Source organism: Xylocopa sonorina, chromosome 4 (genome assembly GCF_050948175.1).
Source record: "Xylocopa sonorina isolate GNS202 chromosome 4, iyXylSono1_principal, whole genome shotgun sequence".
NCBI lineage: Eukaryota > Metazoa > Arthropoda > Insecta > Hymenoptera > Apidae > Xylocopa > Xylocopa sonorina.
The window spans coordinates 8,464,413-8,490,603 of NC_135196.1; the positions used below are offsets into that span (position 1 = coordinate 8,464,413).

Sequence of the window (26,191 nt, forward strand, 5' to 3'; positions counted from 1 at the left end):
GAAACCGAGCAATTTCTAAGAAACCATAGCGAGCTTCGACAAACGACCTTCGACTTTCTAAGAAACTCATGTGCTCAACTGAGAAACGATATTTATGTATACCCTTACATACTAACATTTAACGAGAAGAGTAGAAGAGTAGAAAATAGTGCGTAAAATCGAATTTTTGAAACATGTATATCGACGTGGAATGTAGTAATATTGCGAAGAGCGTACCGAATAGGACAGTAAAAGTATTAAACGGTAATCAAATGTAATATAAATGTAGTGTAACAAAAACAATTAATATAACAGTAATGATAATTATTAGTATCTGTAGAGAACACAAAATACAAAATTAAATCAAATCATATAAACAGCAATCAATTTGTCATACGCGAATTTATTATTTTCATAATACAGTGTTAATATTATTATTGTCAGGCTTATTTGATTTTAGATTGTCCAGTAAGAGTAAAATATTTAACATGAAATCTGAAATATTTAACATCTCTACGATATCTCTACGTAATACAATTAATATTTAAATATCGTCAATCCAATTTATGCCAATCATACTGAAATATAATGTGGATATTTCTGACATTGGAGGCAAGGAGGTACGTTTTTTGTACTCGTTGAAAATTGCATACGCGAATATCGGTCCGTACAGTCGAACATTAAGGTCAAACAAAATACTGAAGAATTAATAAATGCAATATGTTATATTAATATCAATAACTAGATTTCTGAAAAACCTTGCGAAATAGAAATGAAGAAAGGGAATTAAATAATTGTATCATAATCCTATCATTTTACGGGTATTGCACATTTTTTATTCTTAATCGATAGAAATTATTTAATATCTATGAATCACTTTCTGTTTTGTGATAATAGTCGAAGCTTAGCAAAAGGTCTAATTTCGACATAATAGAAAGGTCTCGTTTAAGAGAGTAACCGGTTGTTACGTTACGTAGTGGTGCATGTCATTGGGGAAAGGGCGTGGGTATCTAAACGGCTTACCTTGTAAGAATTATCTATAGACATATGTATGAGAGCAAAGCAGCTGTATGGTGGACATTTCAATAATTTAATCGATGCCGACGTTTTCGAGTTTATACATGTTGGAGTGCTTTCATCGTTTCCGTTCAGTAAAAAAAAGATAACCGCTGATTATACCTTCATGCTCATTTGCACGATAAGTTATGTAAACCTGTTAAGCTAATCCCTTTTTTTATGTAAAACTGTTATTTGGAGACTTAGTTTATTATACTGCTTTAATATAGGAAAAAAAGTTAACGAGTTGAAACTCGCAGAGATATGAAATTTTTACCTATCGACAATAATTATGCAATTCGTCTCTCTAATTGTATAATTTCTTTATAGATTTTTTTCAGTATAATTGGAATTCATTGCATCGTGTACGTATATGTATAAAACTTGTAAAGTACCATTACACATTAGAGAATGCTTCCAAAAGTATTATGCAAATAAAAAATACTGAGCTACCACTACAATTGCTAAAACCATTAAAATATATTATTATTTTTAAAACTATCGAATTGTATTATAATTTCTAATTGGTTTTGTTTTTGACAGTGAAAAAAAAAGTTGTTTCCTGGTACCAGAGGAAGTTTTCTCAGGATTAACGACGGGAGGTAACGCGTTAATTACACATTTTTAATGCTTTCCACTGAATATTGTAAATCCCTAAAAAGCCAGTTAACCCATTGCTTGTTATGGAGAACCTGCTATATAGTTAGAGAACTCTCCGTTCGCCAGGAAGTTGACATTGAACCTGGCTCATGTACGCATATCTGCATACGTTACAGGTAATACAGAAGGGTGGCTATTAACTCGTATGTATGCAAAATACATGCACGGAGCACGGTCGTGGAAAACGGATTACCTGCGCATGGGCGTCTCTATGACGACAATTGACTCTTGCTACGACCTCTAGTTGTTTCTAGCAATCCATTACAGCGTTATCACGTCGCGATCAGGAAACCTTTGCCCGTGAAAGTTCCGTTCCGCAAGCCTCGCGTGTCAACCGTGTTTTATATTACGATACCGAAGTTTTCCCTTTGCTTCGGTTGATGGTGATTAACATTGTTACCATAGGATTTCCGTACCGAAAAAGAGAAACTGCCGAAAACGCTTTGCCCGTCAAACGTTTATCGTGCAACCTTGTAAATTGTAATTCGTGCGCAATTCGTTTGTGATTTATGTCATACCACTTGATTTTCTAATGAACTTTGGGAGCTTAGAAGAGATTCGAAGTTAATTAAGAAAAATATCGCAGAAACTACGATTACGGTACAGTGATCTTTATCGTCGCGTGGTCTATCTGTCTCGGAAGATTGCTCGATCGATAGATCTTCGGCAGAACAAGTTTGTGGAAAGTTGCATACGTACATCTCTTTTAAATACTAATTTACACCATACTTAGGAGCAAGGATACGTTCGTGTGATTATCAGCGACTATAAACATTAGTGGTGCGTGTTGTTAAATTATTGAAGACAGACGAAGAATGTTGTGCTTTTTAAAAATTTTGCAACAATATTTGTAGTGATCGTTTAGGTAAACGTTTAAAGTTCTTGCATATAATATTATCAGAAACGCAAATATTTCATCAGAAACAAGAAAGAAATTAACTAATTCTTCAGGGAGAACAATGAAATAAAACATAAATTATAATTTTAGAGTAAAACATAAAGCTTATTATTGTTATTATTATTAATATTACTACTATTATTATTATTATTATTATTATTATTATTATTATTATTATTATTATTATTATTATTATTATTATTATTATTATTATTATTATTATTATTATTAATATAAAACTTTACGATATAACATGCATCGCATGTAACATGACGTTATAAATTTTTACCTGGCTAATTTCTATGAATAATTATGAGCATCGGTACTCATAAATGAAAATAGTTCAATTTCTTTTTATTTCTTATTTATTATATTTGCTATTTTAATCTATCGCATCTTGATAATTCTATTTGTTTCCTAGATTCTTTAAATGCTTTATTATCGGATGTGTTCATGTTCTATGAAATAAACATAAACGAAGGTGCGTCGTATCTCGTATATCCTGTGCGAAACCCATTAAGCCTAATCACGTGCATAGTGTTACTACGAATAATCGTTCTAAAAACTTTCCCGTAACAATTGTACAGATTTGATCCATCTGGCTCTACCTGTTTTTAAATATCACGCACAACTTGGCGGCTTTTATCAGAAGGAAATCGGTGGTTTACGCTTGCCATTGCGTGGGAAAGACTTGAGAGAGAAGTGCCAAACGTTTCAAGTTAAGTCGAACAAAAGGGTTTCTAATGTGAGACGGAAATTATTTCTTGCGATGCTTTTTTCTCGGAGGTACGAGTGAAAGAGAAAAAGTGGATTAATTAATTGAAAGCATGTGAGTAAATGGCCGTGACAAGATCTTGGCATCCTCCAAACGACCTACTATGGGCATCTGCCTGGACACTGGTGAGTACTCTCGTTGACACTATATAAAGTTGAAAGATTTTTCTCCTTCAAATAGTAGTAGTTGTGTAACATAAACCAGACAGAATTTGTCTTGCATGATGCATAAAGAAGAATGTAAAATAAAATCCATTATTGTAATACATAAAGGTTTGAAAAGGTATATATTTTTTATTTTAAAGAATTATACTTTTGACTTCATTGACTCGATTCAAGCTTTTAAAAGTTTTATTATATGAATGAATGAATTAACAATTATACAAATTGTTGGTTGTTTATTCCCCTCTCATAGCGTATTTGTTTAGAAGATAGAACTGACGCGGCGAGTGTTGGGTGACGTTGGACAGTTGACTGATGTATAAACTCGTCAAAATCAATATGAATTACGTTTTCATACTTTAATGTAATAACATTTAACTATTTTATATTTATGCAAGTTTAGTAGATTATAGGCAGTATAAAGGGAAATACTTGGATAAATTTTAGAACTTCAAATTTCTCTGGAAATCACTTAACTTGGCTATCACTTATTCGGACGTACATTATCGATCATTGCGATCGATAAAAATGATATCTTACTACAACAGCTATCCTAATGTGTGTACCAATGACTCTCTAATTGTAGTTAGATTAAAATATAAATATTGTATTACATATGCTATACAATTATATATGTTTGGAATTATCGGAAGAATTGGGTGAAAATAATATAAATTTCAGTTGAAAACAGTATATTAGAATTTATTTTGCTGTTTTCTTTTTCTTTTGCAAGAAGTAAATTGTTGAAAGTAAATTGCGTGTAATCTGCAAGAAAATATTTCTCTTATATAAAAGATAAAGCAAAATATGATAAGCTGCTGAAGTTTCTGATTTAATTTCCTTTTCATTTTTACAACTTTAAGTCGGAACATATGAACGGGGCACACGTATGACCCATATAAACTTTGTACTTGACATCAGACATAACACGTGATCGATAAGTTCCAAACAACTCACCAAAAGAAATGTAGAAACTCGTTTCGATTCCAAATTATATATATTATCCTCTTTCATGTTATGTATAAATACAGGGTGAGCGATGATACTAACTGTACTACCTGAATTTGCTGATAAATTATTTATCGTATTAACAAAGTTGTTTGGTATTTAGCAGAGTAGAGAATATCATTTTTCAATATTTTAATACGACTGGTAGTTGATAAGTAGAAGGTGGGACAGTTAAATGACTCATCTGGTACATGTATAGTACATATGCATGTATCTATGTATTTATTATCTATATACATAGAGCGAGGCACACAAAGCGTAACAAAGTATTTTCTTCGAAACTACTACAAATATCGAAGTGAATGTTTTGTAACTTAAAAGAAGCATTATGATGCACTATATTATTAGGAATAAAGAATATAGGGGAGAAGATAGGCATCCCTAATTTTTTTAACAGAACAAGCTATTTTTTTCTTTTTATTTGGATAAAAGTAGTTAGATTTAATTATAATAGATTTAATTTAATAGATTTAATTTAATAGATTTAATATTCCACGCATTAAATCCTTTATCACTTCGATACTCTTCTTATCTCAGCTTTGTTTTCTTATTATTATGCTTTCTGTAAGACGTCGATAAGCTGTATGTGTTGATAATATAAGTTAAGATACTTGTATTGGTACGGTTGTATTATCCAAGTTTCGACCGCCACAAAAAAAGTGGAGTCCATCTTTTATAATCTGATCTAATTCACTGTATAGATGCACAAGGAGACTACTTTGAAGATGACAATAGTTATTAATGTATAGTTAAAAAAATGTCTACACTTTTTTAAGTACATTAGAATCAGCTGCTGCAGATGCCTTAAGTTCATCCACTTGACTAGTTCGAATAGAGGCGGACTTCCGCTTATCACATCACGCCTCTGTCTACTATGTAACGATTTACCGTATTTGATTTCAGATCAACAAAATGGGTCGCAGGTGTTCGAAGAAGCTGATGCTCGAAGTGCAGGGAAATGGAGAGGAGAGGCTGGTCTCTTGTCAACCCCTCCAAATGGACATTTTCCGCAACAAAACGTTGGTCCGGTTAAGTTCGAAGTTCCAAAAGTGCCAGTCATATTTGTCCTTGGTTTGTATCCTGCACAGTACGGTCTTGAAATGCAAAAGAAGTATTTGAATCGCAAGAATGCAAATAAAATTGCTTTATGTAGTAGATAATGTTTCTAATGTAAAGTTTTAAAATTTCACTAAACCATTATTATATTACATTGGTATATCAATTTGCACAGTAATTTGAATGATATGTATATATATAATAATTTCCACGAAGGAGATGTGACTACTTACGATTATTGCAATGATTCTGTTACACAAACGCAATATACTATATAATTTTCAATCTGTTTCAGGCGGACCTGGCAGCGGAAAGGTGACGCATTGTGATAGTTTAATGCAAGAGAAGAAGGGTATAACGCATATAAATATGATAGACCTTCTTCAACAATACGCTTTAGGAAATGGTACGAACAAAGACAATAAATTACTAAATTACTTTAAATATACCTAGAAGTCGTAGTTTACCTAGAGGATGTAAAAATCCTGGTTTTTTTTCCTTACAACACAAACACGATGTACGTCGGTTTACGTAGTTTATTAGAAAATATCGCATATTTAGGAAGCAATACGCCCCTTTTCAATTGCATGAATGTCTTGTATTAGTAAGACAGTAGCTATTGCGAACGAGTATACATTCGACATGCTACAAACACTCCATTGTATCTCAAAATTAGACAATGCAATTAGATGATACTAAATCTACTGGTAGCTGATAATACCCGTTGGACAAATCTAGCATTGTATAGTATTGCTTATCTCATAGTAGACGCGTACATCGATCTGATCATCCACACGCGACAAAAGATATTTATCTTCTAATATAATCTTATTTAACACGTGGTAATTTGCACAAGTTTACATTTCACCATTTCTTTTCTTTACTAATATTATTACATTAACAAATTAAGATAATTATCGTTGTTCTAAATAAAAAAGGCGTATCTCCTATAGTTATCAACTTAACAGTTATCATTTAGTATAATTGCTACGTATAACTTTTCAGCTTCTTTGCCAATAAATGCCTCTAATATTTATTTTTATAACAGACATGCAAGATTTTGGACAACTTAGCAGTAAGACTGTCGCAGAGGTTCTTATGCTTGAAATCAAAATGTCTCCAGGTTCCAAAGTGTTCCTTGTCAGTGGATACCCACGTAATATGCGTGATGTAGTAGAATATGCCGAAAAAGTAAATAATTTAACATATCCACTTGTATAGAAAGAACACGCTATAAATATTGAATTGCAATATATTTTTAAGTAATTTCAAATTCGACTATATTAATATAATATATATATTTTTTTTATTAAAAATAAAATGATATCGATACATTTTGCAGATAAAAATTGTGAATGGTGTAATTCTTGTATCTTGGAGGCAAGAGATACTCGAAAGACAAATTGACTTTGGAGCACAGCTTGGACAAGTAGTAATCGAGCTAGCGAGAATGGAACTTTATAATTTTTATAGGAATGTAATGCCTGTTGCTGAATATTTTGATCAAAGTGGAATGTTATTAGAGGTAAACAGTATTTTCCCTTTGGATTTCAATTTATTCTCTATTGTTTATTTATTATGTTAATCGTAGGTAAATGGAGAGAGGAATCCAAGCGAGGTTTATATCGATTTTCGAGATGCAGTTTTTAAAATTCTTGATTTGCCAAGTGATGAAGTACGAGAAAAAAATATTCCTCAACCATTAGAAGCAGAAGTATGTTCCGAACTTTTGAATCAATGATATGTACATATTCTTTTCTAACTTCGTTGTTTTTCGCTTATTATACAGTATTTTTTTATATCATTCTACATTAAATTGTAGTCCTATCCGTCACTCTTGTGTAAAATATTTCATTCATTTTTAATCATATCGTGATAATTAACGTTATAGGTAGAAGTCGAAAGGAGAAAAGAATCCATTGTAGAAATTAAAAAAGAGCCGTCTCCTAAGAAAGAAATTGTTGCTCAGATAACGCAAATACCTGTTACAGTAAACGTAAAACCAACGAAAACCGCCGATAAAGTCAGGAAAGGTTTACCTGCGTTCATTTGGGTAATAGGTAACTAAAAAGTACTACTCGAACTATATTACATGAATCATTTTTAATTAGTTGTTTTATCACAGTATCCAAAAATACAATTTCGAGACACAAACATACGTTTCTGATATAAAAAAAAAAAATGAAATTTGATACCATTAGGTGGCCCAGGGAGTAACAAAGAAAATCTGTGCACTCAAGCTGTTCGTAACATGTCAGGCTGGGTGCACGTCAGTATAGGTGCACTACTCAGAACAATGGCATCATCGAATACTATTGTTAACGAAGCCATCGTTTCCGGAGAAATGGTCCCACAAGACATCGTGATGCAAGTTGTCGAACAGCAGATTATATTAAATCGCGACACAGACGGTGTAATAATTGATGGCTACCCTAGAGACTTGAATCAAGTACTGGAATTTGAAAATAAGGTAATTTCTTTGATTTAACTTAATCGTGGTATCGTATGTATAAAAATAAAATAAATACAATAAAAAAATCTTTTAAAACAGTATAAAATTTATATAAAATCAATACGGTTCTTCTCGGTTTACTAGTTTGACCAACAACCACCGTTAGTCCTGCTAGACTGTTCAAAACTACAACTTGGTAGAGGAAGGCTAGACGACAACGTATCTGCGTTCAGGAAAAGATTGGAAATATTTCGCGAAGTGTCTCTACCTATGCTGAAAACTCTGGACAACGAAAACCGCTTAACAATTGCAAGTATTGCAATCGCAAAACCATAATTTTACCTTCTTTGATACATATGTATAAGGAGTATCGGTAATGTTATTAACGTGATGCATACTTGAAATAATTGTTAATTCAGATCGATGGAGATACAGATGTACCAAGCGTGCAACAAGAATTCGCTGCTGCGCTTTATCAGTTAATGACTCGAGTGCAACGTAAGGAAGAAAGTAATCCAAACGGTCCTGAATGGCAAACACTGGAAAATAATGAAAGCAATACTAAATCAGTTATAGTAGTTCCTAACAACAACGATCAAACCATCATACCGAATGGTATTTCTAAACAACTAATCGATGGAAAAACGAATATAGAGAAAGCGATTAACGCTACGAAGAATGTAAATGGGATAAGTATACATGGTAATCATTATTCGCTCTATTTAGAAATACTTTCTCTACGTACATGATTTTCTTTTTATTTTGTAAATCAATTTTTCAGAAGTAAGTGAAAGAAGTGTTCAGTTTTGTTCTGTTGTAAACATCAAAATAATTCTTGTCGAAACACGTGACACGTCTATTTGAAAATGAATGAAATTCAAATTTAATCGATTGCCATTTACCATTTTCGTAGGAGTGGTCAAAATCGCAAACGGATTGAAGAATAATGCGAAACAGATTAAAAAGAACGGAGCTGCTCGTATGCAAAATGGTGTTGCAAATGGTGCTGCGCATATGTTGCAGAATGGCGTAGCTCATCTGGCTAACGGAATCATATCGAATAGTAACAAAGTTGCCCCTGCAGCGCAAAATTACGTACCGAATAATACGAAAGACACCGTGAAGAGAATGTACAACGAGGTCGAAGGTTACCAACAAAATTTACACATGTAACCGAATGCGTGTCTAAAACAACCGTTACCTAAATGGAGGATCTCTGATGAAACATGTGGTACATGTTATATAACAGTATTATTACAAATTTCTTCTGAAGACGATTTCATTAGCCGAGATAATAAAGGAAATAAAAATAGTATAAGACTGCCTCATGAATTCGAAAACAGTACATTAAATTAAATGTTAGCAATTGATATTCAGCCGTGCCATCACTAGTACACATTTACGTATTTAATTAAATTATATTTTGTAACATATTTCCATTATGACACACAATTTAACCTAGGGTATCTATAGTAATCTAGGGTACTCGCGAGCTCTAACATCCATCATCATCATTAGTTAACACGTTTTAATTGATTTGTTAATGTTTTTGTCATCGATTGATTAGAAATATTTAATAGTTGACGAGGTATTAATATAAAAAATTTGTGTACAATACACAAAACATAAACGACATACAGGCGTTTCTCTTCATCCAAACACTCTTGTTGGTAGTACATAGTAGTAGTGGTCGAATCAATCATATTTTATTATTTAATAAAACATAGATTCCAGAGTGTTCAAAATTATAGAATGTTAGAGAAGAAATTATAAAATTTATAATTCCGGATGCATTTTCCTTGCAGTATGTCGTGCAAAATGTTACTATAATTATCGTTGGATTTCTTTAATAATTTTACTTGGTTAACAAACTTATCTACTTTCTCTCTACCTCTCAGTATGTATGTGTGCGTGCGCTCGTCATTCAAGGCAGTGACTATGATAGAATGTATGAAGAACAAGATCATTTGATATGACTTTTCTAGAGAATAGTTTCACCTAATTAAGTTCCATTTATTTCAGGAAAAATGAACGTTTACCCTTTAACTTTTATAGACTGTTAGATAATTTATTCATTAGTGATGTTTTTCGTAGGTAGAAGTGAAGTGTATTATTTTTTGCAATGGCCCAGACAACACAGCGACGAAGCCGGCGGTAAATGACTACGGAAGTGCCAAGACAATGTCGATGGTATGTCACAGTCTCAAAGCTGTGTCTTCTGGAGATTACTAACTTAGGCAACACAGCGTCGACACGGTGCGGACAAGTGTAAGCACATCCGTAGCCATCTGTGTCCGCATTCGTATGCGGAAGTGCAGATGCACGGTGTCAGCATTATCGTGACACCAGAGTGACACGTGGCGTTACACCAGTACCGACAACCTGGTGCTGCGATGATGTCGTGACATGTGTGTTGCCCCAGTGGAAGCATTGTGCTGTTGTGGAAGCTGGGAGCGACACTGATAGCATGATACTACCACAGGTCTACGACATCATGCCATTTGCATCGCCGTGCGATACGCTATGCTGTCTGGGATAAGCGTACATGTATTTTATTTAATAAAAAATACTGAATATTTTGCCTACACAAAATGTATACTTAAAGAATATATTATCATAATGAAAATGAAAGTAGAATTTAAAGGTTGTAATAATAATAATACGGTTTATTAAACCTTGTATTTTAACTGAAATTAAATTAAACTTAAAAAAAAATTACAATTCAGTTATAGCTAAGTAACATATCCACGATACAATTTCAATATTTATTAATACATTTACTGTACATGTATATATTTAACCAATGTAATCCATTAATTTATTTTCATTATTGATGTAATATGTATGTAACAATATGCCTGATTTTTTATCTAAAAATTTCTATATGCATTAAATTAAAAGTGTTTAACAGGATATTTTTAACTCTTAATTTAGGACATAATAATTAAAGTAAATCTCCTTTCATATATATACATCTTAAATTTCTTCGAAATTACAATTAATTACATTGCATTAAGCATTGTTTAGTGCACACTTTGGCTAGGATTTATATTTAATGGAAGCTGATTATCTACATATGTATATATATATATTTTTTTAATACAATTCGAAGATCAGTGTGTATTTTCGCAAAATTTATCCATAATTCACTAATCTGTAGCAAATTATGAATATATTTCAGTGTATATTTTCTCAAAATTTATTGATAATTCACTAATCTATAGCAAATTATGAATATATTCATACTACAATTTCACAAGTTTTTCCACTAACAATTGGTCAAAAACGCTTGAGGCATGTATTTGTGAACACATTTTGTTTACACAGAAGACTGTAATGGATATATTTCTCGATATTTCTACTTGTAGGAGCAGTAAAGTGTAACTTATATATTTTACATACATTACTTTTTCCAAAATTCACTTTAGCATGTTTTTATTTTGCTTTCTCCAAAATAAATTTATTCAACAACTGTACTTTTTGAGCAAGGTACTAAACGTCTCTCACCATTTTTGTAGTTTAAATGAAATCTGATCATAAGATTGCTTGATATTTACTTCAAACTCAATATTTTATCGATATTATACACACTCTTAATATTTTTCATTTTATTATCAGATATTACATCAGAATATTTAACACTGACACTGTCATCAAAATAAGTACAAGCAGACTTTGTTATGATTACACAATTGAAAACATAAAAGAAACACTTTATGATTTTTTAAATATTCATAAATAGTAATGATATAGAGCTAGAAAATATTCAATACATAACTGTATACAGAAACTTCATGCAATTTAATTTATACATGCCCCTATTCTTTTTTTCAAATGCATGCTAATTAATGTATTACATACACTACACTACATGTTTGTTGTACACCAACATAAATTGCTTATGGTTTGCTTAATTATACATAATCACAATAAAATACAATACGAAAAATCACAATAAATAGTAACTTGTAATACAGACATCACGAGATAATGACCTGCGCGCCTATAGAAGTAACATTTAAATTGATTTCATTTGGCAAACATAATAGAAAAATTATCGAAGATTAAAAAGAAAAAATCAGTTCGTTATTATATAATTCTAGGGTCTTACATATATAAATGTATTACTTTAAAAAATAGGAATGTGGGGAAAAATGATGGTCAAGTAATTTGATACTTTCGATGAAGAAATAAATGCTTATTCGATTAAAAATACATAATATCAATTTATGATGAAAAAATGAGAGATCAATGAAAATGAACAATCAATAATATATTCAGTGCTAACTTCAAAACAATTTTGAATGAAACAAATTCCGGTATACGCAAGTATTTAGTATCGGATAAATTAGGATTTTGTGTTTATGTACATGCGCGCGCGCACGTGCATTCATAATTATATGTATATACTTTGTATACACAATTTCATAATTCTAAAAAAAAAACCTAGTTTATACATAATAAAATATACCATTATGACTAATCAGTTATTCCCTCCACCATATCACATTGAATTATCATTAAGTGCAGTTACAAATTTTAAAACATCATTCAGTCCTGAAAGTTTGGAGCTAAAAGAATATAAAAAAATTGCAGTTGGAAGTTTAAAATTCAATATTGTATGGAAGCAAATAGTAAATATATCGGATATACGTATGCATACATCTATATGTATTAATAATTTGGCAGAGAGAATATACAGAATAGTTTATGCAATTGTGTAGGACTATACATACCTCTTCCTCATTCGAAATAAGAAAAACTTAAATAATCTAATAGTCTATCTTTCTATAGCCTCATTTTCGTATGCGCGTGATAATCCACCAAAACAGTGTGATAATGCTTTCTTCCCTTTCAAATTAAACGGTATATTTAACTTTCTATATAAATCAATTTTGATGTTCTATTTATTAACAGTAACTATTTTAAAAATTATCAATTGAAAATACAGGGGGAAAAACACATTGAGAGACCAAGAATGAACAAATTTTCATCTTTCCTAAGGGACAATTATCCTCAGTATTATCGCAAGTATTCATTAATTTACAAATTCTCATTAAATCATTTTAGAAGATATTATAAAATTTTAAGAACTAGTAACACCAATTTTCCTAAGATGAAAATAAATAATTCAAAAAAGTTTCTTTTCATAGCTTTTCCCTCTTGTTTCATATCTTTCTAATTTCATTTTAGGAGATAATCAAAATAAACGTACTATACTTTTGAAAGAAATGCATAAGAAATTGAAATAAATTGAAACAATTTTATACTAAAAACAAAATGCATGAAGCAGTTTGAAATGAAAATGTAACACTACTGTATACATTTGCACATCGATTTTTGTCTAAATTAAATGTTTTTGTTCTGACAACAGAAAAGCTGAGTATTGTTCCAATTATATGACTCACCTCATAAATATATGGAAATAGATAATAACATAAAGATAAAGCTATCATGTTCTGATTTGTCTATCTTCTATAACTTATCAATGATCTATTCAACGTCAAAGTCTTGGGATATTTTGATTTTAGAAATGTTATTTAGTATGAAACATTATTACTCAACAGTGTCAAATGGAAAATATCAACAGATAATTATACATATAATAATACCACCTGATATAGAATTATTTGTTTTCATGAATTTCGTTATTGACGCGTTATGACACAATAAACAAGTAAAACCATTAAAAAACCAAGCCCATGAATGATTTCCAAACATAATTTCTAAAGCAGTTTTTTAACTTTGGCATTATTTCAAGTGACAAATTGAAATTATGCAACGATTTCATTCACACGTATAATGACAATAATAACACGTAAATGAACAATGTAATTTACATTGATACTAATAGTACACTATTTACGCCAAAGTTTATATAACTGAAACTCAATTATAAAGTTATATTTTACAGAGAGAAGAAATAATTAATGGCTGCAAAAAGTATTGGTTTCATTTTTTCAAAATCAAATTTTGATAGTCATATAAAATTACTATGAATCTGACGGAATATTTAATATATTTGGTCTTAATCAATTAGTATGTAAATATTAAAAATAAATTTACATAAGTGTAATGTATACCAATACTTATTAAACCATTATATATTTCAGTATAAGCAAATAAAATTGTCAAGTAAATTTAATAAAATGATTAGAGTAATAGTAGAACTAAGTGTTTCAAACGGCAACATAGATATGTTCATGGGGTTGATTATTTACTTTATCCAATTAACACTCTTCACCACTCAGACAACGAATGAATTCTTTTACCAATTAAATTTGTTTTAATGTAATTAAACATTACTATCTGGTCTATTGGAGAAACCCATTGGTTGAGCATTTTCAACAAGTATGGTTTGCATACTAGCTGAAGGAACCTCGATATTCGTTGCTGCTGATCTCATTTCAGGAAGAGGTGCCCTAAAAATACATAAATTATTCAAATTTAATATTTTACAAAAGTACAGTACTTATTCAACGATTATTATACATATATACAAAATATAATGATTCAAATTACGCAATGTCCGTCTACAAAAGTATTAAAAAAATGATTTAAAAGATAAACAAAAGTATTGTAAAATATATGTTTTATACTAATACCAATTTAGTATTATTACATAAATTGTATAACTGTGCAAATAAATATTTAAACAGCAGATATACTATATAATACTTTCATACACTTCAATTAATTCTGACATGCTATTTTTATATATGTATACATTACAAGGTGTTACATTTAAGTGTGAGAAGTAGCACATCTCACAAGAGATTGTACTTATACAAAAAAATGTTCTTGCAAAAGTCGTGTGGCATGGATGAGAACATTATGTGGTAACATTGTAAAAATATCTTTTTCGTAGGTATTACAGTATGTACATGTGACAGAGATTGAAAGATCAAGTTACGTATTCGAAATTGAATGTTATATTTTTTTGTGCACATGATAACGTTTGTCGAAAGAAATTCAAGGAATATATCTTGTTAGATCGGACAATGAAAAACCCTTTGCCTAGATTATAAACAAGCATCTTCTATTAATGGATAGGCGTTGTGCTACCATGAATATTATTTGCCTAAGATTAGGCAAATGACCTGATCCCTTAAGGTCCTCTCACGAGCATACCGAAATAAAATACTACAAGTCCTGAGTACATATTTAGACATTTATAGTAAAGTATATAGACAAGTATATTGAGTACATAAAAGAAGTACAATGACATGCAAGTTATTAATACTATGTTTAACAAATATAGGAATGAAGCAAACATGATTTCAATGCAAAAAGGCCAAAGCAGTATGTTAATTTAAATAATTAAAAGAATGTCTATATATAAGTAGACAATTATTTAAAATTATTAATAATAGCAGGTTCTTAAGCTTAAGCATACACACATTTAAGCTTTACGTTACAGCATAATTGGTTTATGACTAGATATTCAATTATAATAATAATAATAATATCTAGAACGTCCGTTTTAATTAAAAACGGTACAATATCTCGTGAAGTATTGCAGATATTGAATAAACATCCTTAAAAATTGTTTGGTATGAAAGGAAACACACTGAGATTATGAAGAATGAATGTCATGAATACTATAATGTGATTCCACACTATTGAATTGAAAACTTGAGCAGTGAGTGAAACAATGTCATGTTGATTGTGTCTATATTTGCACTCTTATGTATGTACATATAGGCCAAATGCTATATACGCTCTCTATATTGTTCAACTAGATGATTTGTAAGATATGAAAGAAGCCATTGTGCAAAGATGCTGATATAAATATACTGGTAAATAAACTAAATCAGTATTGTCAAATATATTGATTATAACACTGACACTGAAATGTAACCACAAAGCTAAAAAATGTCTATATCTAAAAAAAAAAAAAACTGTAAATGTAAGATTGACAGTAAAATTCATATATTATTGCCTGGTTAGTGAAGTGGTGCAATGAATGTTTGATGGTTTAAGTAGGCCTCCAGATATCAGGATCCTCCACGAGAGTTGTATGGTGATCTGTAGTAGGAGGTACTGTACCCTGTGGGGAACTCACACCCGACGTCATTCCAGCTGGGTCGGGCCTAGTTCCTCTGTTATGATTAGTATATTAGTAACAAAATTAAGAATTACACTCAACAAATATATTATAGTTCATTATCATATTGTCAACACTCATGACATTTAGTATATATGACTTAAAAAATTGACGTAAAATGATATAATTTGTATCTGCTTTGCATGAATGATATATGTTCTATAAGACTTTGCAAATATGGCAAAATGAGATTTATGATGATGTTGGTTAATATATATGTATAACAGAAAGAACCCAAAAACCATAGTAATAAATTTGAACATGAATACAAACAAATATCGGACGTGTAATTAAGTTATTCTGGTTTTACCCATAAGCAAATAACATATGCACATATTGTTACAACAACACACCACACTTTAGTTTTTTAATTGATATAATGAAAGAATTGTATAAAAAATCATTGTGCGCGCTTGAAACTAAATCAAACCAATACATGTATTTATGTAAGTTATATTACTCATTTATTGCACACATATTACATGTCTACTTCCTATTATATTTCAAATTTTCATGCCCTACAAATAATTTTCCTATTTTCCTTTGTACTGTATACTTTGTAATATATATATATGTATGAAATTATGTTTTTAATGACATGTTTATAATTTTAATATTAAAAATTTATCTTATATATACATAAAAGCATAGTAAAAAATGAAATGGAATTGTAACTTACTTTCGTCCGAGCGACATTAGTCCATATATTACACCTGTTGCAAATATCAGACCACTGCCTAATATGCTATTTACTCCCAGACAAAGGAAGACAGGAGGTACTGCTATTCTAGGAAAAATAAGAGAGAAAAAAGCACAACATCTAAATATTAATTTTACAACTTAATAAATGAAACGAAAAACCAATATAGCATTAAAATTTATAATATTTTTTAAGAAAAAAATGATACACTTACAAACAATATGCAGCCGCTCTATTCCAATACGGTCTCTTTTCCACCCAATCACTTAAGTTTTGTACAAAGTCAATAAATAGACAGCAACACGGCGCTTCTATCATTACAACTATAAAACCAGCCACCATTTGCCACATACCGCTAATCAGACAGCTCACCGAACCCAACAATATTGTGGTACAATTCAAGACTCCAAAAAAAATTGCGACTGTAAAATGTTAATAACACTTATTAAAAACTACGATTGCACACAGAATTTAATGTGATTTATGAAATCTAAATATTATTCACCTTTTAGCATATATCATGTGTAAACAATGTAAAGAAAACCAACATAAGAGTATATAACAACAACAAAAAATGATTGAACATGATTAGGAGCTATATAATTAGTTAATGATAAAAAATAACGACAAATTATAAATGTACCTTAATGTTATATACGTGAATGCAAAAAATGAATTATTGCACGGATTTTTTATTAGATAAATTATGAAAAATGTAAAAAGATTGCTATAAAAAAAATAATTACTGTAAATCAATTGTATAGTAATGTGCATGTCGCAGTATGTATAATTTTCGAAAACGTACTCAGGCTACCCACGGTGCCGAGTCCTCGGCCAGCATACTTCATCCACCGAGGTACATCGTCCTTGGCAACAGGGTCCTGTCCTGGCCTTTGCATAATCGATGATATTTTCTCTGCGATCGACTACAATATTAAGAAGATACCGTTATTAAAATGCATAACAAACGTTCCACTAGAGTTGCAGTTTTGATTAATATAAAAATACATTTACCATTTTTCAATCTTTCTACACTCCTCTTCTTCACCTGCTGACAGGACCAAACGAGACTGACAGCACTACGAAGATCTGTTGATGTACGAAAAATCGACCTGCGAGTTTCTTAATTTCGTTAACAGAGGCGCTTCTTTTAAGCGCTGTATCTACTATCAATCTAGCTAAGAAGGTTACAATAGATTACATACATATATTATACATATTATGTAGCAAACTAAAATACGATATATAATCTTAAATGAAAACCAAATTAAATTCAATTCTAATCTCTTATTTCGATACATATAACATAACACTATGTATCGGTATGTAGTTAGAAAGGAAACTTCTTTCCTACGGTAGACAACATGGACATTATTTGAAATCAGTATCGCATTCAATACCCAGGCAATACGGCAAATCACAAAACACTTCAAAAAGCACCAGCGTATCACAGTGGTGCCTCCACGTTGCGTAACGCGACAGGGGTATCACCAGGATTACACATATTGAACTGTATAACTATAATACTATAATAGATAGATAATATAACAGATATATAATAGATAATAATAGATAATAATAATAGATAGATATATAATAGATATAATAGAACTATAATATCGCTTGCCAGTGCCGTTTTCACATTATAAACGAATATTAAAAATAACTAAACCAAACAGTTTATTCATTTTGATTCTAAAATAGATTATCAAGAAAAAAAGATATAAGATTATACTTGTTTTTATTATTTTTTATAATCTAACTCGATACAGCGATTGTTGGTTGCAAGTAAAAATGTAAACTATTGTATATTTTAGTAGTTTTATTATAATTTATTGAATACATTCCCCTTTAGAGGTAAGAGAGAGAGAGAGAGAGAGAGAGAGAGAGAGAGAGAGAGAGGAGACATATATGATAAAGCTGTAGGAAAGAGTGAGACCCCTGGCGCCATCTCTGTGAAAAGTGCTCAAACTGGTCGCCTAGCATTATCGACAGCGAAGTAAACTACTGAAGAACTACTAGCGCCATCTCTGCGGAAAGTAGTGGAACTAATTCACGAGCAGTTACAGCACTCCTCCAAGAGATGGCGCTAGTAGTTCTTAAGTAGTTCACTTCGCTGTCGATAATGCTGAGCGACCAGTTTGAGCACTTTTCACAGAGATGGGGCCAGGGGTTCTAGAATACGTTCGGTATCATCTGTCTCACTCTATCCTATAGTTTTATTATATATCTTTCTCTCTCTCTTACCTCTAAAGCGGGAAATGTAATTTATCTCGCTCTTCCTATTCAATGAGAATTAAAGAGCTTCTTTATTTAATCAGCAGTACTCTAAAATTCTATAATTAAGATGATAAATTAGATAAAATATCTAATGAAGGGCTGAATTTGGAAATCAGTAACTTAGCGTTGTAATGTTTAACTATTATTTAAATAATTAATAATTAAGTGAGTCATATGCATGTGTACCTTTTCAAGAGCACCAAGAAAACTCACACGAGTACGATTTTGGAAATTATAATTTTATGTCTATTATTTTGTACAGAAATGGTAAAGATAAAGTACTAATTTGAATTCAATAATCCAACATTACATAATTAAAACGCTGAAAGTAAATAATTGCATCAAATACTTGTTTAATTATTAATTATTTATTTATATGTTTGCAATTAATTACGCAGTTAGTTAATTATACAATCACTGTAAATTCGTTGTGTAATTAATTACACCAGTCAATATATAAGTTAATTGTTGGAAAATGGTAAATTTGAACAATTACAAAAGTTTATTGACTTAATCGTTTAATTGATTTAAAATGGACATTGTTATTTGGTTAATTAGCAATTAACGCATCTGTTATTTACCGTGTAATAGTAAATAAATTTAATACATTAACTAAAGTGTCAGTCAACTCAATTTTTAATTTTAATCGAGAAATTAATAATATTGCTTGTAAACGTCCTTTTCGATATCACTTTTCCTTTGATGCATTGCAAGATGACATACACTTGAATTCAAACTCAACTTGTTCTTCTGAAGGAACAGAACTGATGTCATCTTTCTCTATGCCTTCTTCATTCTCATCATTTTCTTCATGATCCTCATCCTCGTCTTCTTCATCTTGTTCGAGTAATTGCTTTCGAGCCATTTGAACCATTTGCCACTCTTGATAATGTTGTTTTCTCTTTGCTTCAAATGCTTTCCGTTTTTCTAATAATAATTTTGTAAATAATTAGATATTTCTTTTTGTTATTTAACAATGTATACTAATAAGTGTTTCTCTGTTTTTTTTTTCCAAGAGATGTCAATTATTTCTTTTTTATACAGTTTGTCTTTGGTAATGTGTTTAAAATCAAAAATTTTTATCTTAAATATTTTCCACAGTCACTTTCATACTATGTAATACATGTTTTCAGATAAATCGTAGATTCTACACATATGTATGCATATATTTTTATGTTAATATAGTTCTAATACGTTTTGAAGCACAAAACGTTTAAGAGGGAGAAAAAAAGGGTAAAAGAATTTACTATTTATAAACGTCTTACCTCTTTCTTCAAGTGTTTCTTTTTCTTCTTCATCTTCGCTTGATTCTTCAAATATTTTCGGCGTACCACCTTTAGCTAACCTGTGGAAGTTGAGAATAAATTTCTTCCAATTCAAAGTATGAAAATTTAAATAAAAATAAAATACTCATATTAACATTAGAATAATTAAGTATTACAACTTGTGATTATTAAAGGAATTAAATACTCATACAAATAGAAAAAGTATAATTTGAAAAATACAGAAATTATCTATTTAATCAAAAAGTTATTCACTATTGTGATAGTTTTCTATTAATGAAAGATATTTAAAAAGTAAAAATTATTTTTATTAAAACAATAGATTATTTGTAACAAAAGATAAGTACCATTAATATCAATAACTTTTTCAAATAAGATTTAAAAGTATATACAAACAAAAAAACATATATTTATTAATACAGTAAACAACTACATGAATCATTCATATTTCTCTTATTTACCATATAGTATATAATTTTAATTGTTTACCACATTCAAATGATAATTGTATATGGATATTCAAAAATAATTTTTGCACTAAACGCTTCTATTTTCACGTTATATTGTTCTGGTATGTAACATCCTGAATGGAGGATGCAATTAAAAATAAACTTACACAATTTATAGGCTTATGACATGTAGTTATACTTTCTTTAAATTATTTATTTACAAAATTTTTATATGTAAAATCTTTTACTAAAGAAATGTATAGAATATTTTTAAGCATTATTTAATAATACAACCGGAAGTAATTAAGTATTTTTGTTATAATGTAAACATGTATTTTATAGACCAAACATATAAATAAAAAGTAATACAAATTTGGTGAAATTAAAAACCATAAATTTCTAATCCATCTTCCCATATGTCTTTTTTACTTTTATTTCATAATAGATTTTATGTAGGAAGCTTTTACTACTACTTACTTTTCTCTTCCTTTTAATTACTTTCTTTTTTAAGTCACTAATGAAGATATATCACTAAGCACAAAATTAATAAATGTTACATGCATTCATATAAGAGCAAAAATTTTTAAATACTTCATGAGGAATGTATTGCATTGCTTTCATACATATTTATTATTATTTTTAAATAGCAAAGCATAATTATTATACTAGGCAGAACGCTTTCTCCTTTTAATTTTATTTTGAAGTACATTAAGTATTTAATATGTACAAATTTTATTAAATGATTGAACAAATTAAGTAAACTCATTTATTTAAACATATTTTAGTGGACAAAAAAATAATAATCAACAAATAAAAAGAAACAATGATAAGTAGAAATACATTTGATTATTTCCCTAAATATATAAATGCATATAAGATTGTTTATTTGGTATTTCAAAATACTAACAATATGCTTCAAATTCTAGGTAAAGCTGTTTAACTATTTTTCCATTTTCTTTTCTTGTAATGCATGCCAACTTCATTTAAAATAACACATAGTAGGAATATTTTTCTAGGAAAAGTAAAGAAATGAAAGAATCTTTTGGAAGATGAGTGTAAGACCTTAAAATAGAAAACAAAGAAGAAAAAAAGAAATCACAATGCATATCAGACAGATTAAAATATTTTTATATAGTGTATTGGAAAAAATTTTTCATTGTAAAAATTGGATGCTCAATCGAAAATGTCTGTCTGTAAAAATAGTATATAATAACATTTGCTTTGTATAATTCTAATTCTTTTGTTGGATTATGTGCCAATTTATTATCATTTTATAATACACTATAATACACTATAAAATGCTATAATTACATTTTAGGATATTTACAAGTCTGGTTTATATGTTAATTCAATTTTACATAAAATGTAGGTTACACAAAAGGTATTTCACTGTATGTGCATTCAATTTTGACAATTGGTAACATTTAAAAAATTATAATTGTATGTCATATAATTCTCGACTCCAGGATGTTACATACCTTCTGTAACACTCTGTATGTTTCTTGGTGTATATGTTCAATTAAACCTGATCATAGTATTAAAAATTGTCCCTTTTTACTTGAATTTTTGGAATAGAAATATAAGTAACATATTTTTCTGAGGAACTCAAGCAGTTTTCCACACAAGTACCACATTTTTGTGTAGAATTACTGAAAACAATAAAGGAATATAACTCTGAGAAGTAAAAATGGCAAATGTATATTTAAAATCCATAGAAACTTACCAATGAAGATTTATTCCAATAAAAAGAATAAATCAACATCAAATTTCTACATACATTTGCATGCATTCATTCTATTGTTAATATTTAACTCCAATGCTAGAATCTATATGGCGATGTTGCTGCTTGGTAGAAAACAGTTGCATAATTTAAATTTGATAGCTTCCATTTTAACCAATCTTGATACAAAATTCTAAACATAGATAGAATAAATTAGACTAATTGGAGAACTTAAGATGGATAAGAAATATATTTTAAATAAGACCTAAATAAATATTTTTCTTAATCAATGTATAGTCAAGAATGACAAAACTGTTTAATCTGATTTTACTTAAAAACCACTTCTTGTTAATCATTCTTCTTATTTTCTGACATATAATGGAGTAATAGGTGACATATGAAATTGCTTTTAGATTTTTATGTGTCAAATATAGCTGCTTTTTTCAGCGCATTCACAAAAGACGGCAAAAGCAACTAGAGACAAAAACTTGGAAACTCTGATATTATTCAAATGCACACTCCCAATAAAAGTCTCAATAAAGGCATATGCAAAAGCAAAACCGTACCTAAACAATTGCTATATTTTCTTCCTAGCAAATTTGTTTAAAAGAATCTATGACATGTTCTTTGTGAAATAAGACATCTCTATGACATGTAGATTCAAGTCATTCCTACCGAAGGTAGGTTAATAATGAAAAAAAAAACTACTTTTTAAAAATACAAGAAAATTAAATATTAATAACAACATGTTATTTGCAACAAGCATGCATGAATAATATTATATACACATATATAAATTTCTTATATTATAAAATTACATATAATCGTGTAATATAGTTTTGTATGTTTAAATGTTTTTTTTTTGTTATTAATAATATGGTTTTTCTTTTGTATTATACAGCAGTTATTTTTACAAAAACGATTTAATTAATTTAAAATACTCACTTGGCAGCAACAGCAGTAGAATCTAAAGTATCGAACTCAAACTCAGGTTGCAGGCCTTCATAGTTGTAAGGGGTTTTTGGTTCGTCGATCTTCATGTGACCATAATCTTTTTCTGGCGGATGCAGTGTCGCAATTATATTCATTTCATCCCATTTTGTTTCTTTGCTTGGCCTGTACGTAATATTAATACTAATATTACACACGCGCGTATAAATTAAAATATATAAATTATAATCACAATTTGCTATATGCAAAATGTTTTAACAAGTAATTGCAAACACTGTATAATGATATTAAATAAAGATAAACATGTAAAAAAACAAAAATCAATTTATAATTGTTACCCGTCTGAGAGATCTCAATAATGTAAAAAAATACGACTGAAAAGATAAGAGATAAAGAGAATAAGAACGATTTTTAGCAGCCCTAACCCTAAAATACAAGTATAATCTGTCGTAATCGCGTAATTGTTAACCCTAAAATAACCTCTATTTTAGAGTTATTTGCACAAGGATCGATCAAATCATGAATTTAATATGAAATTAGCTCAAATATATGCAGATGAAAAAATATTTACCTAGGTATATCCGGATTATCGAAACTGCTGGAGGACTTTAAAATTCCTTTGGTTGGCCTTTTCGAAAGATTCTCAGCCATTTTGGAAAAAAAGTGTTAATTTACAATTTATAATTATAAAACATGACGAACTCCCGTTATGTCAAATTTTCGTCACAACTGTTCTCGCTCAAAATTAGAAATAATCAGGTTGACAATTGTTTACAGGTAATCACGATATAGATATACATGTATATTTGCCACCTTAATAAATTCAAGTTCAGATCGCATAACATAAACTGATTGGTGCTATTTTGCGCAAAACCTTACATGGCACAAAGTGTTTTACTTATATCCATGTGCACGAATTACTTATATATATATATATATATTGCTTTGTTATAACTTGATATTCATTTTAAACGCTATATATACATATGTATCACAAGAATCGTATATTTAGATTTTTGAAATCTATAATTCCAAGAAAAGTTTTAATTCCCTATCATCTAATAGCTCGTTAATGAAGTTGTAAGTTTGTATATCAGTCAAATTTTATACAACAACACGTTACTGTTTTGATTTATACATTTTCAATAGAATGAGAGAAAGTGATTTACGATATACCTTTGTAACATTTTTCTTTTGACTAAAATGTTATATTAAATCTTAGCGAAGTTCAACTTTACATTCCGGTTATTCCCAGACAGTACATCGGCCAGGTTACGATAGGTTTTATTATTCTAGAGCATAACCTAACGTAACCCGGCGGGAAAAACCTAACCCAACCGTACCTTCCTGACCAGCTATAGCAAAAATTCCAATTGCATTTTAAAGAGCGGTTTCTGTAAAGTTTCCCCAAGTTGTTCCGAAAATATGCAAGAATCTAATATTCAGGGGAATTGTTATATTTTTTATGTAATACCTTAAACTATTTAATTGCATCGATAGATAGAAGAAATATTATATTATAACTATTCGTAATATATAAAACTTATATCTCACTGTAGTTTATTGTACATTTTATTAGTTTTATTGTAATTCATTATATGTTTCAATAGGTCTATTGTAATTTGTTATATATTTCAATAGTTTTATTACAATTTTTTATTCAAATCAAACATTTATAAGATATCACAGGTTAAAAAATTGAAAATAAAAAATGCATTATATATTTTTAATGCTGAATTTGCAATAAAATTTTGCTTCATATTTTACATAATAAGTATTTTCCAAATGATATTGAAAATAATCAAATTAAAGTAACATAATAATAGTAACGTTGACATATTTTTCATAAATCAAACACGTAAAATTCTTTTGCAGAATTACAACTTATACACTATCTTAACTACACTATTATTCCGTTAAACACTTTATAAAATGTAATAAAAATTTTTGAAGTGCGCTATGTATGTATGGGATAATAAGAAAATGGTTCAAAACTTTAAGGGCTTATAGCATAATATATATAGCAATTTCTTTGAATCAAAAAGATTGATTCAAAACTATGATAGTCCAAAATTAGTTAACTCAAGATTGTTAAATTATTACTAACCTTCCTTGTTGTAATATAGCAAATTTTTGACATGTTCTTTTTTCACTACAATGCAAAACTCACTTTTACACATCATAGATATTGTATGAGATGTTTTCTATCAGAAGAAACTCACTTCTACAATGTTAAATATTCGTATACAATAAAAATCAATTATATGTTGAAAAGATTGATTGGAGGATATTTCTTACTCCTCTTAGTGGGTACTATAAGCCCTTAAATTGTTGAACCCCCTTTTTTACCACTCTGTATGTGGTCATATACATATATAATACACTATTTTTCTTTTATATATAATTATGAACAGTATTTTTCATATTTATACTAGCTTTTAATATACTTACATATTATCTCAATTTTTGTTTTCAATTGAAACTATGTAAATTAGTGATTGGTAAAGAAAGAATATTAATAAGTAACATATAAAATTTCATAAATGAAAGGAATAAGCAAATAAAGAATAGAAAGTAATGCATTACAATGTCGAAAAATATATCATACATTTCGATTAAAATTCTGTGCCTGTGAAAAATTATAAGATACAAGTAT

At 29.4% G+C, this 26,191-nt stretch overlaps 3 protein-coding genes and 1 long non-coding RNA gene across 5 annotated transcripts; 1 reads left to right on the forward strand and 3 right to left on the reverse strand.

Moving 5' to 3' along the window:
• Positions 1 to 2,436: 2,436 nt before the first annotated feature.
• On the forward strand, positions 2,437 to 9,416 carry LOC143422939 (uncharacterized). Its single transcript, XM_076893921.1, has 12 exons — positions 2,437 to 2,560; positions 3,181 to 3,493; positions 5,441 to 5,608; positions 5,889 to 5,999; positions 6,642 to 6,784; positions 6,936 to 7,118; positions 7,185 to 7,307; positions 7,485 to 7,653; positions 7,795 to 8,063; positions 8,190 to 8,354; positions 8,465 to 8,747; positions 8,959 to 9,416. Exons 2-12 carry the CDS (start codon positions 3,472 to 3,474, stop codon positions 9,216 to 9,218), a joined length of 1,896 nt encoding a protein of 631 aa, XP_076750036.1. The 5' UTR covers positions 2,437 to 2,560; positions 3,181 to 3,471; the 3' UTR covers positions 9,219 to 9,416.
• A 4,829-nt stretch (positions 9,417 to 14,245) lies between these two features.
• Fwe (calcium channel flower) lies at positions 14,246 to 17,981 on the reverse strand. Of its 2 annotated transcripts, XM_076893927.1 has the most exons (6): positions 17,867 to 17,981; positions 17,658 to 17,778; positions 17,067 to 17,274; positions 16,832 to 16,939; positions 15,988 to 16,147; positions 14,246 to 14,467 (listed from the first exon to the last, which is right to left on the reverse strand). In XM_076893927.1, the coding sequence occupies exons 1-5, from the start codon at positions 17,867 to 17,869 to the stop codon at positions 16,024 to 16,026; spliced, it is 564 nt and encodes a 187-aa protein (XP_076750042.1). In that variant the 5' UTR covers positions 17,870 to 17,981; the 3' UTR covers positions 14,246 to 14,467; positions 15,988 to 16,023. The 2 variants fall into 2 exon arrangements, with proteins under 2 accessions (XP_076750042.1, XP_076750041.1); XM_076893926.1 differs by lacking the exon at positions 15,988 to 16,147.
• Positions 17,982 to 19,633: 1,652 nt separating this feature from the next.
• On the reverse strand, positions 19,634 to 24,442 carry LOC143423049 (protein phosphatase inhibitor 2). The gene is made up of 4 exons (XM_076894101.1): positions 24,107 to 24,442; positions 23,530 to 23,700; positions 20,398 to 20,477; positions 19,634 to 20,059 (listed from the first exon to the last, which is right to left on the reverse strand). The coding sequence occupies exons 1-4, from the start codon at positions 24,184 to 24,186 to the stop codon at positions 19,821 to 19,823; spliced, it is 570 nt and encodes a 189-aa protein (XP_076750216.1). The 5' UTR covers positions 24,187 to 24,442; the 3' UTR covers positions 19,634 to 19,820.
• On the reverse strand, positions 21,732 to 22,776 carry LOC143423050 (uncharacterized). Its single transcript, XR_013101785.1, has 3 exons — positions 22,588 to 22,776; positions 22,343 to 22,513; positions 21,732 to 21,876 (listed from the first exon to the last, which is right to left on the reverse strand). It is a non-coding gene; the product is annotated as an uncharacterized LOC143423050 (long non-coding RNA).
• Positions 24,443 to 26,191: the final 1,749 nt, after the last annotated feature.

Excerpts from the sequence above, each read along its gene's own strand:
- LOC143422939 (XM_076893921.1), top strand. The coding sequence starts at position 3,472 with ATGGGCATCTGCCTGGACACTG. Across the intron at positions 6,000-6,641 it reads ACAATACGCTTTAGGAAATG|ACATGCAAGATTTTGGACAA; the intron begins GTACGAACAAAG and ends TTTTTATAACAG. Across the intron at positions 8,355-8,464 it reads ACGAAAACCGCTTAACAATT|ATCGATGGAGATACAGATGT; the intron begins GCAAGTATTGCA and ends TTGTTAATTCAG.
- Fwe (XM_076893926.1), bottom strand. Across the intron at positions 17,275-17,657 it reads CGGCACCGTGGGTAGCCTGA|TCGCAATTTTTTTTGGAGTC; the intron begins GTACGTTTTCGA and ends AACATTTTACAG. Across the intron at positions 14,468-16,831 it reads CTAATGTCGCTCGGACGAAA|GGCACCTCTTCCTGAAATGA; the intron begins GTAAGTTACAAT and ends ATGTATTTTTAG.
- LOC143423049 (XM_076894101.1), bottom strand. The coding sequence starts at position 24,186 with ATGGCTGAGAATCTTTCGAAAAGGCCAACCAAAGGAATTTTAAAGTCC. Across the intron at positions 23,701-24,106 it reads GATAATCCGGATATACCTAG|GCCAAGCAAAGAAACAAAAT; the intron begins GTAAATATTTTT and ends TATTACGTACAG. Across the intron at positions 20,478-23,529 it reads TCTACTGCTGTTGCTGCCAA|GTTAGCTAAAGGTGGTACGC; the intron begins GTGAGTATTTTA and ends CAACTTCCACAG.